Raw genomic sequence first — 13324 nt, forward strand, 5'->3', positions numbered from 1 at the left:
TACAGCACCTTTCACAGAGCAAGTCATGAAGTGTGTCACAAAACAAAATGATAAAACAGCAAAAATGCATACAAAGAGCAAGAATAAAAGTTTTAGTACAAGTATACAACATTACATCAGTTAATCAAAGCCAGTTTAAAGAGATTTGTTTTAGCCGCTTTTTAAAAATCTCAGTTGAAGCAGCACAGTGTAAGCTAAAAGGAAGAGAGTTCCAAAGTGTCGGGGCCACAACCTCAAAGGCTCGATCCCCTTTGGTTTTAAGTTGGACCCCAGGGGGCAACAAGTAGACCGTGATCTTAGGACTTTAGGGTTCTGCTGGGGATGCAGGGATGAAGCAGGTCAGCTATATATTCAGGTGCCTGATTATGAAAAGCTTTATAAACAAAAACAAGAGCCTTAAAGTGAGTTCTGAATTTCACTGGAATCCAGTGTAGAGGATCTAAAATGGGTGTCATGTGAGTTGATCTGCTGGACCTGGTTAATAGTCTAGCAGCAGCATTCTGTATCAACTGTAAGCTGTCAAGAGAGGATTTACTGAGGCAGGTAAAGAGGGAATTACAATAATCTAGACATGAAGAGATGAAAGCATGAATTCACATTTCTAACTCGGCTTGTGAGACAACAGAATTCAATTTAGCTATATTTCCTAAATGACAGAAACATGAACAGGTCAATAATTTGATATACGTTGCTCAAAAACATTGGTCAAAAATCACTCCAAGATTTTTCACATTCGCTTAGACTGAAAAAGAAGGGGCCCAATACACAACGAGACCAAGACGAAAAAAACAGTTGATGACAGAAAAATTGTGAGAGCTATAAAAAAAGAGCCTAAAACAATTGTTAGTGACATCAGCAACAACCTCCAGAGGATAGGAGTCAAGGTATCACCATCTTATGTTAGTGACATCAGCAACAACCTCCAGAGGACAGGAGTCAAGGTATCACCATCTTATGTTAGTGACATCAGCAACAACCTCCAGAGGACAGGAGTCAAGGTATCACCATCTTATGTTAGTGACATCAGCAACGACCTCCAGAGGATAGGAGTCAAGGTATCACCATCTTATGTTAGTGACATCAGCAACGACCTCCAGAGGACAGGAGTCAAGGTACCACCATCTTATGTTAGTGACATCAGCAACGACCTCCAGAGGACAGGAGTCAAGGTATCACCATCTACTGTTAGTGACATCAGCAACAACCTCCACAACCCTGTTCTTTTTCATGTGTAATGTTGGCACCAGGAACAGTTGTTCTGTCCGTTTGTGCCGCCTGGGGCAATGTGGTAGTGCTGGCAGTATCAGTGTTGTAAATGGAGCTTGCATGTGCAAAACTTGGGTCTGTTACTGGTGAAAATGCTGTTGGGTAACATTAGTAACTAAATGTAACATATCAGTAAAGCATAGGGCCAAAATTGAGATTAGGGCTCTTGTCCCTGAGTGTTCATTTTTCTCCTGCCTGTCACCACTGCCATTCTCGGTCAAATACAGAAGTTGGTTATATATGGCATATGGAAACAGTCACCTCTCTACATTTTTAGTGATTAACCAGGAAGTCAGAGCACAAACATTTTTCTATAAACACATATTATCAATGTTGAAGACAAGAACACAAATATGAATGTAATAAAAAATAGTTGAGTCAAAAGACAGGTAACCATCTAATGAGGAATCAAAACTGTTTAAAATTAGCCATCCTCCCCCATCAGTTCATTCACAGGCACTCTAAAAGTGAGATTTTATTCACGAGTCCTCATCTGTTACGTCTATGTGCATCAGAAAGCGAATCAGAGTGCCAGGCAGCGGAAGCTTCTTCAGACGACGCTGCCCAACCAACTGCACGATACAAAGACGACAGAGCTGAAGTAATGGCCGAGGAGGTGCTGCAATGGATCAAAACAAACAGCAACACATATTTAAATAAAACCAGTGACATAGTCCAGTAACACAAGAGACAATCCAGTTACAACGCACTGACACAAGACACAAACCAGTAACATGAGTAAAAACCCAGTAACAGCACAACCACATAAGACACTAACTAGTAACATGAGAACCAAACCAGTGATATGACACAAACCAGAAACACCAAAGTGACATATGACACAAACCAGTAAAATGACAGATAAACCAGTAACACCAAAGTGACTTATGACACAAACCAGAAACATGAGAGTTAAGCCAGGAAGACCACACTGGCATGAGACAAAAACAAGTAACACCACAGTGACATAAAACACATCAGTAGCACAAGACACAAACCGGTAACACCACAGTGACATAAGAGACAAACAGGTAACACCACAGTGACATAAAACACATATCAGTAACATAAGACACAAACCAGTAACACCACAGTGACATAAGAAACAAACCAGTAACACCACAGTGACATAAAACACATCAGTAGCACAAGAGACAAACCAGTAGCACCACAGTGATATAAGACACAAACCAGTAACACCACAGTGACAAAAAACACATATCAGTAACACAAGAGATGAACGGTTAACACCACTGAGACATGAGACAAAAACAAGTAACACAAGAGACGAACCAGTAACACCACAGTGGCATAAAACGCATATCAGTGACACAAGAGACAAACTAATTACACCACCGTAAAATAAGACACAAACCAGTGATGTAAGGGGCAAACTAGTGACACCACAGTGACATAAGACACAAACCAGCGACTAAAGAGACAAAACAGTTGAACCACAGCGATATAAGACACAAACCAGTAACATAAGACACAAACCAGTAACACGGTTATGGTTTTCATGGCATTTTCATATCAACATGCAAACAGGCTTGGTGTGAGTTTTTACCTGCTTTGTCTTTGATGACGCTCCACTCAGAGTAACTGTCCAGGTGTTCCATCAGTCGAGAGCAGAGGGTTACATTACCAACGTAGTCCAACAGGACATCAATGATTGGCCCCGCCCACCGACAGATACTAGGGACTGAGATCATCTCACAGAACTGCCAATGAGAAAGTCAATAAAAACAGGGTAATCCATCACTAGAAGATCATTTTAGTGAAACTGTCCATGTTTCTTTGACACAGACTTTTTTGTTTTTCAAACCGTAATACAACTCGTCTCACCTGAACACCTGCGCTCTGCTGCCTCTGTTCCACACTTCTGTCCCCGTAGATCAGCTCATCCCTCTGTGATCTGGAGGTTTTGATTGGTGGGTGAGGTTTGTGTCCATAGGTACAGTCAAAGCAGGAGAGGGCATGGCCTCCATGGTCCAGCAGGTACTTGAACATTGGCAGGTACTTCATGCTGAACATGTAGACAGCGGGGAACGTGGTGGGGTGTGTGGGGATGGAGGCGTTGATCTCTGCTCCATGCTCTACCAGAAGGGTCAAGGTTTGGATGCAGCCCATCCTCGCTGCCACCATCAGAGGCCTGAACACATCCAGGTTTGGGTTGGCGCCAGCCTTTAGAAGCATGAGCACCGCATCGATGTTGCTGTTGATAACTGAGAAGTAAAGCGCCGTGCTGCGTCGGTCCTCGTACAACCTTGACCGTTCCTCAGACAGCTGAAGGTTCACATCGAAACCAGCCTCAATCAAAATCTCCAGGACTTCATCACGATTTCGTTCTGCGGCAAGATGGAGTGGGCTGATGCCAGTCCGCCGGATTCTGGCCTTGCTGGTGGGCGGGATCAACATGCTGACAATGCTGTGAACAGGAAATATCACAGTAATCAGACCACACTCAAAGACCCTTAAATAATAGATAGTCAGAGAGACAGGGCCATCAGGATCTTTATGATGTTTTACTACAAATAAACAGATATTGTTCAATTTTGTTGGACAACACTCTATACAAACATCACATTCATCATAAACTTAGCACAAAAACTAATGAAATTTGTGTTTGGTAGCTTATTTGTTGTAACAATGCTTCTTGCCAATAAATCTAATTCCTTGGAAAGCCTGTTATTTCCTTTTTAAATGGTGCCATATTTTAAGGAAAATTTGTGGGATGAGCAGCAGAGCTGAGTATGTGGGTTGCATCCATGAAAAACTTCCTCAGTGTGATGTAATTATTATTACATAAATGCATAAACTGTTTTACATATACTAAACATATACTAGCATACCAACAATGGAGGGTTACAGGGATTAGGGTTAGGCCAGGCCCACATGGGCCTCCTAAAAGATCCCATACTTTCCAAAGTAAGAAGGCAAACATCTTACGTTTCACTTCCTCTCTGAGCAGCAATGTGCAGAGGTAATAGTCCTCTCTTTCCTGGTTTGTTGGCATCAGCGTTCTGAGAAAGGAGGAGCTCAATGACGTTTTCATGACCATTTTTAGCAGCTTCATACAACGCAGTGGCTCCATCAGGAGCCTGACTGTTAATGTCAGCACCTGCAGGGAGACAGAGGGGTCAGAGTCAGGGTTCTGCCTTTTACTGTAAAGACAACATTCATGACTCTCCACAGGTAAGGGTAGGGGTACAGGAGGGCATACACTGTGTCCCACAGGTTGGGATCAGCAGAAAAAGTCAGAATGCTTTAATTCAAAAGCCAGTTTATCCCCCCTGTATCTCAATTACCGCCCTCAGCCTGTCCGGCATAGAATGCACTAAGTTCTTTAGAACAGAAGGCTCAATGTTGCCTCACGCCTGCACAGCCCTCAAATTGAGCTGCTTCAGTGGGGGTGGGTTGTAGAAGACCCAACTGTTCAAGACACCCAGCAGTTCTCAATTGGGTTGAGGTCCTGGGAGTTGGGTGGCCATAACTCTTTGTGCAGAAAGCCAGGAAGCTGCTCAGAACACCACTGCTGAGTTGTACACGCAGTCTGTGCAGGGGCACCCTCTTACACAATGACCATTTCCGCACGCCTGTTGAACATCTTCCAAGCAGTGAAGGGGCCCGATTTCTTCTGTCTGGTGAGTATGGGAAGTAGCACTGGCTGGAGAATGTTCTTGGCATAATATTTAGCTTTGATGGTGGTTCCCTGGGGTACAACATGCAATTCAGACAGCCCTGAAGATGGCATCTCCCCCCAGACCATGCAATAGGTGCTGAACTTTGGTGGCACTGTTTTTTCGATCTTCAGTGTAGATGCAGCTGTTTTGGCTGACAAGAGTTGGAAATAAGTAGAGTGGGCACTCATCAGAGAAAACCCAGTTTTCCCAGTCTCTTAGGGTCACTGTGGCACACTTCTCTGCAAAAGCCTTTAGCAGTTTGGTAAGGCAAGGAATCTGCTGTCTTCTGTATGCTCTCAGACCTAGTTTCTTAGTCAGATAACAATGGATGGTACTCTTAGAGACTGCTTCCCCAAGATTCTTCAGTCTTTGAATCTGCAGCAGGATTGGTGTCTATTTCCTTTGGCCTTTCGGATGAGGTACTTGTTCCTCAAACCTAGGACAGAGGGGCAACATGCACAGGGATTGTCTTCAAGGGATTCATGACTCTGGTGTCTTTGTCACCACTTCTTCACCGATCGTATATTTTTGCCAAGGTCCTGAGCTACTGCAAGTTTTCCCTGTCCTGCGCAAGGTGATTGCTTGAGCACAGACCTGAGGCTCTTAAAGAGCAGCCTGTCCAGGTTTTTGTTTGGCCATCATGGCAGCACTACCAGAAAGGTTCTCTCAGTGACATGCTTCTTGGTCAGCTAAGAGGTGTATAGGCCTCTCAAAACAGATGAACTGATTAAACAACCTCACAACACCTGGCTGACCAGGTGCAACCCATTCAGAGACAGACAGACAACAATGTTGCCCATAAAGGTGCATGAACTTTTGGGAGATGGTGTAGAATGATTTTCTTATTTGCAAACTTTTAACACTTAGCTAACAGTGGCTGAGCTGTCCATCCACCCTCATAGAGCTTCCTTTTGAGGACACTGCAGAGGTTCTCAATAGGGTTGAGGTCAGGGGATGATGGTGGCAACACCATGATTTTTTTTCCCTTTATGCCCATAGCAGCCAAGGCCTCAGTGAGGTTTGTTGTGCATGGTTGTCTTGCATGAAAATACAAGGCACAGTTCTTCTTTTTAGACCACGGCAGGAAATGCGCAGTTAGGAACATATTTAGCTGAGGTCATTTTGACAGCTACCAACTCACTTCCTATGATTCCAGCCTCAAACATACTCCACTACCTCCTTGCTGGCTTTGCAGCCTTGTTGGGACATGGTAGCCAGCCACCAACCCTCCAGAACTCCCTCCATCTGGACCGTCCAGTGTAGCACAGCATTCATCAATGACTAAAACTGTTTGAAAATAACTCTTCATATATATTTCTTATTCTACTGCAATTGTTTCTCCTTGTGGGCATTGGATAAGGGTGGCTGAAATACAGCTTTACGCATATCAGCAAGCCTCTGGTGGATCCTGCATCCAGAGGTCCTGGGACTTCAGAGGCACCAGCAGCTTCAAATACCTGTCTGTCCAGTGTTTTCATACTGCTTAAAATGTGGAACAAACTTCTTAAGCAGTTTACCTTTAATTAGGCTCACCTGGCAAACTAATGACCAAACCCGTGTGAGATTGATGTCAGTGATGGAAACTAACAAGAAAAGCAGCACAATTGAAAACTTTAATTGAGAAATTAAAAATCAATCAGAATCATTTTGCATAATAATTCGGAACACAGTGTGAGTTACTTTGTATTTTATGCACTTTGATTTCTGAATAATTACCATGTCTGAGAAGGAAGCGGAGCGTTGCGAGCTGCCCACCCTGAGCCGCAGTGAACAGTGGCGTGATGCCGAACGAGTTGGTTAGGTTGTGTTTGGCTCCGGCCTTCACCAACATCTCACAGATCTCCACATTGTTCCGGCCCACGGCCTCCTGGAGGGCGGTCCAACCATGAATACAGTGAACGTTGACTGCTGCATTATAGTTCAATAAGGCTGCAACCATGGCGGGACTGTCCTTCTCACAAGCTGCGGATTACAAGACGAAGAGTTTCGTTATCACTCTCAATAGCTTCAAATTTACCGCCATGTGTCTCAGTCTTACCTTTGTAAAGAGGAGTCTCTCGGTCATTATTTGTAGCATCAACATCTGCTCCATTTTCCAGCAGCAACTCAACACATGCAAGATGATTTCTGCCTGCAGCGATAATCAGTGCTGTCTCGCCGCGCTCTGTCCGCTTGTTGATCATCCCTGGCTGAGCTGAGAACACAGACAGAGCAGCTCTTTGGAATCAGTCATGATGTGTGTGCATGAGTCTATGTGTGTGGGTACCTGATAGAAGCACTCTCAGACACTTGGCCTGGCCAAACCACGCCGCCTGGTGAATGGCAAGCCAGCCAGGTTTACTGGGCAGCATTAGATTTGTTCCAGAACGCATCACCAACACCCTTACTTGTGAAGCGTCACCAACACGAATTGCTTTGAACAGAGGCTCCTCCTCCCTGAAAGATTAGACTTAGTTACATTACCCATCAGCCACTGCATCTCTTTTTTCACCCAGTAACATGCAACCAGAAGCTGCTACAGGTGTTTCCAGGTAAGAAGCTTTCAAAACTCTACTCACTCTACAGGCTCCGGACACATGTGGACCAAACTGCCATCATGTTTGCGATATGCCACCATCTTCTTTCCTGAGCCCGTCATGAAGGTACTGATTATCCCATCAAACGTTTTCCTGCCCGGTAACAAGGACAACGGCCAGTCAGGACAAAGAGAGGTGCACAGCAGCAAATCAGAGCATAGAGAGGGACACAGCAGCCATTCAGACAACAAGACAAGCACAGCAGCCAATCAGAGTATAGAGAGGGGCACAGACGCATATGAGAGCACAGAAAGAGATTCAGCATCCAATGAGAGCACAGAAAGAGATTCAGCATCCAATCAGAGGACAGATAGGAGCACAGCAGCCAATAAGAGCAAAGAGAGAGGCACAGTAGCCAATGAGAGCACAGAGAGGTGCACAGCAGCCAATAACAGCAAAGATAAGATGTGCAATGTGAGTACAGAGAAGCACAGCAGCCAATCAGAAGACAAAAAGAGGCAAAGCAGCCAATCAGAGCACAGAGAGGAGAACAGCAGCCAATCAGGGCACAGAGGCAAAGATAAGAGCCAATGTGAGTACAGAGAGGCACAGCAGCCAATCAGAAGACAAAGAGGGGCACAGCAGCCAACGAGAGCATAGAGAGAACAGCAGCCAGTTAGAACACAGAGCGGTGCACCGCAGCCAGTCAGAGCTCAAAAAAGTATCATGGTAATAAGATAGTCTTCTGCAGTTAAAATTTGTACCAGTGTTTTTTTTCTAGCACCAAGTACAATTATCATCAGGCAGTTATTATCAAACACTTTAATCAGATTTTCATAATCAGACTATGAATATCAGACAAGTTTTTTCAGATAATTATTGTTGCACACATTGGTATAGGCTACATACGGATCTGGTGGCTTTTCACTCGGGGGGTTCGGGGAGCTGTAGTGTGCTGTGGTCTGATCCTGAGGTGGATTGTGGGAGTTCGGGTTTGGCTGGTTTGTGGTAGTCACACCAAGTCGACGAGGATACCTTGAGGGGGCTCTGGCATCAGGATTGGATGTGCTGATGCCTATGGTGTTCAGAACAGCACCTGTGATGGTATTGGTGTTGGCACTGGCAGCGGCTGGAGCATTCACAGCATCGGTGGTTGCAGCGTTTCCATGGGTTTCTGTCAGACTGCGCTCAATGGCGAGCTGGATGAGCTCATCATCACTCAGGTTACCGTAGACAGAGTAATCCTCAAAGGACAGCGCTGCTGCTGAAGAACGAGAGACGCCAGGTGCTGCCATGATGGAGCTGTGAGGTCACATGATGATGAGGTCACAGACAGGAACAAAGATGGTTTGATAAGGGCATCATTATCAGTATCAGTAGAATGTAAGAATGTACCACAATGATTTATGCAGGTATTTATATTCTCTTTAAGTTCCACATCAGCAGGATGCTGCTGTTTCACAAAATGTGATTCAGGTGATTCCAGTGATGCAAGAATACCAGATGGGGTGCAGGAAGTGAAGAACAGCCATTAGGAATGAATTGGAATGGAAGAAAGCTAAAGCATTAAAGCTCTAAATGGACATGTAAGTTGCAGTTATCATCAGAAAATGTCAGCGTACATTGAGAACAAGCCCTACTGTTTACAAAAAAGTTATTCTTCCCACAAGTTACCTGGCATGGAGGTGATTAATCTGACAAATTACTCAGTCCTGCTGCAGACTGGCTAGTCTGAGGAGTCTTGTTCTGAGGTTAGAGGCTAGAGTTACATCCCTCTGACAGTGTTTCGTACTCGTTTTGCCACAAATATGCTCTTAATGGACACAGTGATGTACTTTTAACCAAATAATCCTTGTCAGATAAGTGACAAACAGCTAAGGGTGACCACACACTACAGGATTTTAAAATCTGAAACAATTTTAAAACCGTGGGAGACCACAGACATGGGGACAATTTCAAATGATTTTTCATCACTCAGCCTATCAGATCACTGCCACACACCTGCCAACCTGCAAGCAACCTTGGATGATCTTCAGAAAAAGACAAAACAAACACAGATGTCTGTCGATATCGTCTTGGTGACCCTCCACAACGGGCCACCCTGGCATGCGTTACAGATGCAGCAAAAGTCATAAAACAAGGGAAAGACTCAGGATGAAATTCTGGCTGGAATGAAGGTACAGTTGTGTTTATAGCTGTAAGCAGTGAAAGTATCTATGACCCAACTAGTGATGCTTTTCTGTCTGTTCACTCTTATTGGTTGTTGTGGGTACTCAGTCAGAGGCACTACAACCTAGAATCGTACATTTGGAATTTTAAGATAGTGTTTGTAAGGAATCCATTATTTTATGGCATAGTTGCCAATGTTATATGGACAACTGATTGGGGAAGAGGGTGAGGGAATAGGGTGGGATGGGGTTGTGGGTGAGGGATGGGATGGGGGGGACTCAGGTATTTTTCTTTTAATTTTCTGTTGTGTGCAAAACACTTTGTTCTACATTTCAAGGTATGAAAAGTGCTATACAAATAAAAATTGATTTATTTCAAACATGTTTGATATTTACAATTTGGGGTCTTGGAGGCTCTGATAAATAATCTTAGTGACACCACACACGAGGATTATTCAGACAAATTATCGTTTGTGATGAGGCTCCACTTGGGGCACGCCCCCACGATCATTGGGGGAGGCAAATCTTGCCTCAAATTGGGTTTAAAATCCTGCAGTGTGTTAACCTGACATGCCAGATGGATTTGTTTCATCCATCTGGTAAACCTCCCATAGACAGTGCTTGTGAAAGGGCAGAGCCTTTGACAAAAAACTTGGAGGGTGATTGGATGAACGGTCTGTCACATCTTTACGGGCCAATTAGAGCAACAAAACACGTGACGGAGCTGCTACCGAGGTGCAAACACAAACCATGGTGACTGTAGACTTTTGTCGTTGTGGAAAAGAAAAGAACTCACTCCTGTTCTTTGTTCTCCTTTTAATGAAGAAATGTCAAGTTCTGATAAAACTGGTGCTTTAGCAGCATTCACACTAATGTCTTCCACCATAACTGCAACGGCCTCTTTTCGCTGTTTGCTCACGTCAGGATTCCACCTTGCCCGAAAGTACTGCCCCCGTCGCTGACTGGTCCTGTTACTTTCTGACCGGGCCCAAACGATTCAGATGGGAGCTTTGCAAGATGGATTCACCACTGAGAAACATGGAAACAGGCATATCCATCTGCTTTGCAAGTACCCATAGAAGCTGACATAGAAGCACCAGTTTTCTTGCCTCCATTTTATGACTTGATCGACATTTTTGGTGACTTGCTCCATTCTGAATAAACGCAAGACCCTCGTGCCACACCAAGAGGATCAGTGCTCACTGCATATATCCCAACTCCATTAAGCCAGGCCTAATGGAGTTGGGAGGAACCTGCACTTCACCAGGGTTTTTAAGTGGGAACCCTCCTTCATCAGTGTTTCGTCCAGTTAGTCCCACAACACCTCCAGAGGGCTGAACAGTGATCTACTGCATCCAGGACCTACTGCATCCCCCCACCATGCCAGCACAGAGACATCATCTTACCTTCCTTACCACATGGCCCACACAGCCTCAACAGCAAGCCACCTTCAACAGACCCAGGCTCCATAAATGCAAGCTCCAGGTAGACATTACTGTTTGCGCCAAAACACCTAACCAGAATCCTTATATGTTGGCTTCTCCTTTCACCAAAATGCAGACTCAGATTCCTGTGACTTGTCAGTTGAACCAGTTCCAAATAGTTTTTGCTGTTGTTGGACATTAACGTGGTGATTTGTTCCCACAGTTATTTAGTCACCTCTCATTTCTTTAGCGATAAGCTCAAACATTCAATGTGGTGTTTTAAGGTCATACAGGAGCCAACCACTCACCTGTTTTCAGACGTCTTCTCAGTGAACCCTCGTGTTTCTGTCTGTCTCTGTCTTTCTGTGCCGTGTGGATGCACGGGGGTGGGGGGGGGGGGGGGGGCGTTACTTAAAGTTTATTTTAAGAACCAGCAGTCCGAACGTGTTGACCCACTTTAAAGCGGCTGACCTGAACCTTTGACACCATGGAAACTAAAAGTCAAACTTTATAAAACTGAATTTAAATAAAAATGCCAGATGGTCCACATATAGCAATCTCAGGTTACAATGAGGTTTGTACTGGGATAAAAGAGATCCAAATATGTCCTCCTGCTCTGCTGGATTTAGCCCCGGGCTGCTGTTCTGCTTGAATATAAATCTATTAATAAACTTTTAAGAAAGGCAAGACTAATAAACAGATCACGTTTCACATAAATGGCATAAATCTATTCAAATTCTTAAACAGCTTCAATGATTCTAAAGCACAATAACACAGTTGGTATATCTTATTATTATGATTACTGCAAGAGTCATTTATGTATTTTCTTTTTTTATGGTTGAAGCCTGTGAGCACTGTAAGCACTGTGACCTAAATTGTTTTAAATGGAGCTGATAAGAAGCACAGAAGGAGGTCAGTGGATTCTGACTGCATCATGATAACACTGTGCTAACATGGTGGTCTGGTATTATTCTTAAGTTTACTGGATTTTTGGAGTTGATTAAATAAATGAGAGACATCTGACTTTAACTTTTGGGTCTCATGAAGTTTTCTTGAAGTTAAATTTGGACTCATGCTCTCCAAACATGGAGCCACACAAAAACAAACAAAAGGTGTTTCAGCTGTTTGACTATTATGATTATTATTATTCGTAGTAGTAAGATTTAAAATACTATCCACCTTATTCCTGGGACCGCTACTGTAAATCTGAATATGGGCGAAACTTCCGGTGCTGAAGCGGAAGTACATTAAATATATGTAATCTAGTACATCAAAACGCGATTTTTCCAGGGGCTTACTGAAGTGATTTAGTGTCAACAGTGGTTGTTCTGAAAAAAATATTTGCTGAAATGAATACTGCTTCATTTTTGTTAAATCAATAAAGTTAAATGAACTGAAAGTTTTAAATAATATTTTCTGTAATGCTCAGTACCTGTTGCTTTGTTTGTGGTACTAATTACGTGACAAAGTAAAATGTATGTCTTTAACGACAATGGTTTAAACATGCTGTTCACTGTTAAAGTGCATTTGGGATGTAATTCTTTCAATATTAATTCATCCTTAATTCAAAACTTGACATTTACCAAACTGAAGAGCTGACAACTTGAGTCATGGATAATTTTATCAATACAATTCCCACATTTAAGTGGGATTAGTTTGTGACGTAAGAAGTTCAGCAACCCCACAAACTAGAAATGTTATCTGAAGGTGGTGTCTGAACTTATTTAACAAAACGTGATTGTCTATTACTATACTGATATGAAGCTAATAAAGTTAGCTAAACATGCTTGTCTGAGTTATCTAAGGTAATGCCGTCACTTTGTACTCTTTAGATGAGGGCAGGAAATAATAATGTTATCCTGTTTGAGGTGAAGCAGAGGAACTATACACATTTTAATGTCTAAATTGCTCCTATAATCACGTTTCACATCTCGTTTCTATGCAAAGTCCCATTCAGATTGCGCCCATATCACGCAAAGAATCATGGGGGCTAGGAATAAGGTGGATATAATAATGCATTTAATTATTCTCTGACGTAAAAGTAAGGGGCGTTTATTTTCTCATGTGTGAGAAAAACCTCCAAAAACCTCGCTTAAGCAGTGTGAGCTTAAGCAAACATAGCTAAAGCTAGCTTAACTATGCAGATAATGTAGTGACGTAACTAACGTAGCTGTTTCGTGAGCTTAGTTTTAGCTATGATAGCCATGTAGCTCTGTTATCTTATGTTTATTAAGCTTAAGCAATGGGAGCTTCAGCAAATGTAGCAA

At 43.3% G+C, this 13324-nt stretch overlaps 1 protein-coding gene across 1 annotated transcript; it reads right to left on the reverse strand.

The window, feature by feature from the left end:
- Positions 1-14: 14 nt before the first annotated feature.
- Positions 15-11417, reverse strand: LOC121521078 (ankyrin repeat and SOCS box protein 2-like). The gene is made up of 10 exons (XM_041804807.1): positions 11366-11417; positions 8375-8767; positions 7508-7618; positions 7216-7385; positions 6988-7143; positions 6666-6911; positions 4216-4387; positions 3112-3694; positions 2834-2987; positions 15-1885 (listed from the first exon to the last, which is right to left on the reverse strand). Exons 2-10 carry the CDS (start codon positions 8758-8760, stop codon positions 1746-1748), a joined length of 2118 nt encoding a protein of 705 aa, XP_041660741.1. The 5' UTR covers positions 8761-8767; positions 11366-11417; the 3' UTR covers positions 15-1745.
- Positions 11418-13324: the final 1907 nt, after the last annotated feature.

The sequence above is a fragment of the Cheilinus undulatus genome, linkage group 14 (genome assembly GCF_018320785.1).
Source record: "Cheilinus undulatus linkage group 14, ASM1832078v1, whole genome shotgun sequence".
NCBI classification, from domain to species: domain Eukaryota; kingdom Metazoa; phylum Chordata; class Actinopteri; order Labriformes; family Labridae; genus Cheilinus; species Cheilinus undulatus.

What these genes read in the sequence shown, in the direction of transcription:
- LOC121521078 (XM_041804807.1), bottom strand. Translation starts at nt 8,760, where the DNA reads ATGGCAGCACCTGGCGTCTCTCGTTCTTCAGCAGCAGCGCTGTCCTTT. An exon ending in TCTGAGAGTGCTTCTATCAG is followed by an intron (nt 7,144 to 7,215) that starts GTACCCACACAC and finishes CTGTGTTCTCAG; the next exon opens with CTCAGCCAGGGATGATCAAC. An exon ending in AGCAGAGCGCAGGTGTTCAG is followed by an intron (nt 2,988 to 3,111) that starts GTGAGACGAGTT and finishes TCTCATTGGCAG; the next exon opens with TTCTGTGAGATGATCTCAGT.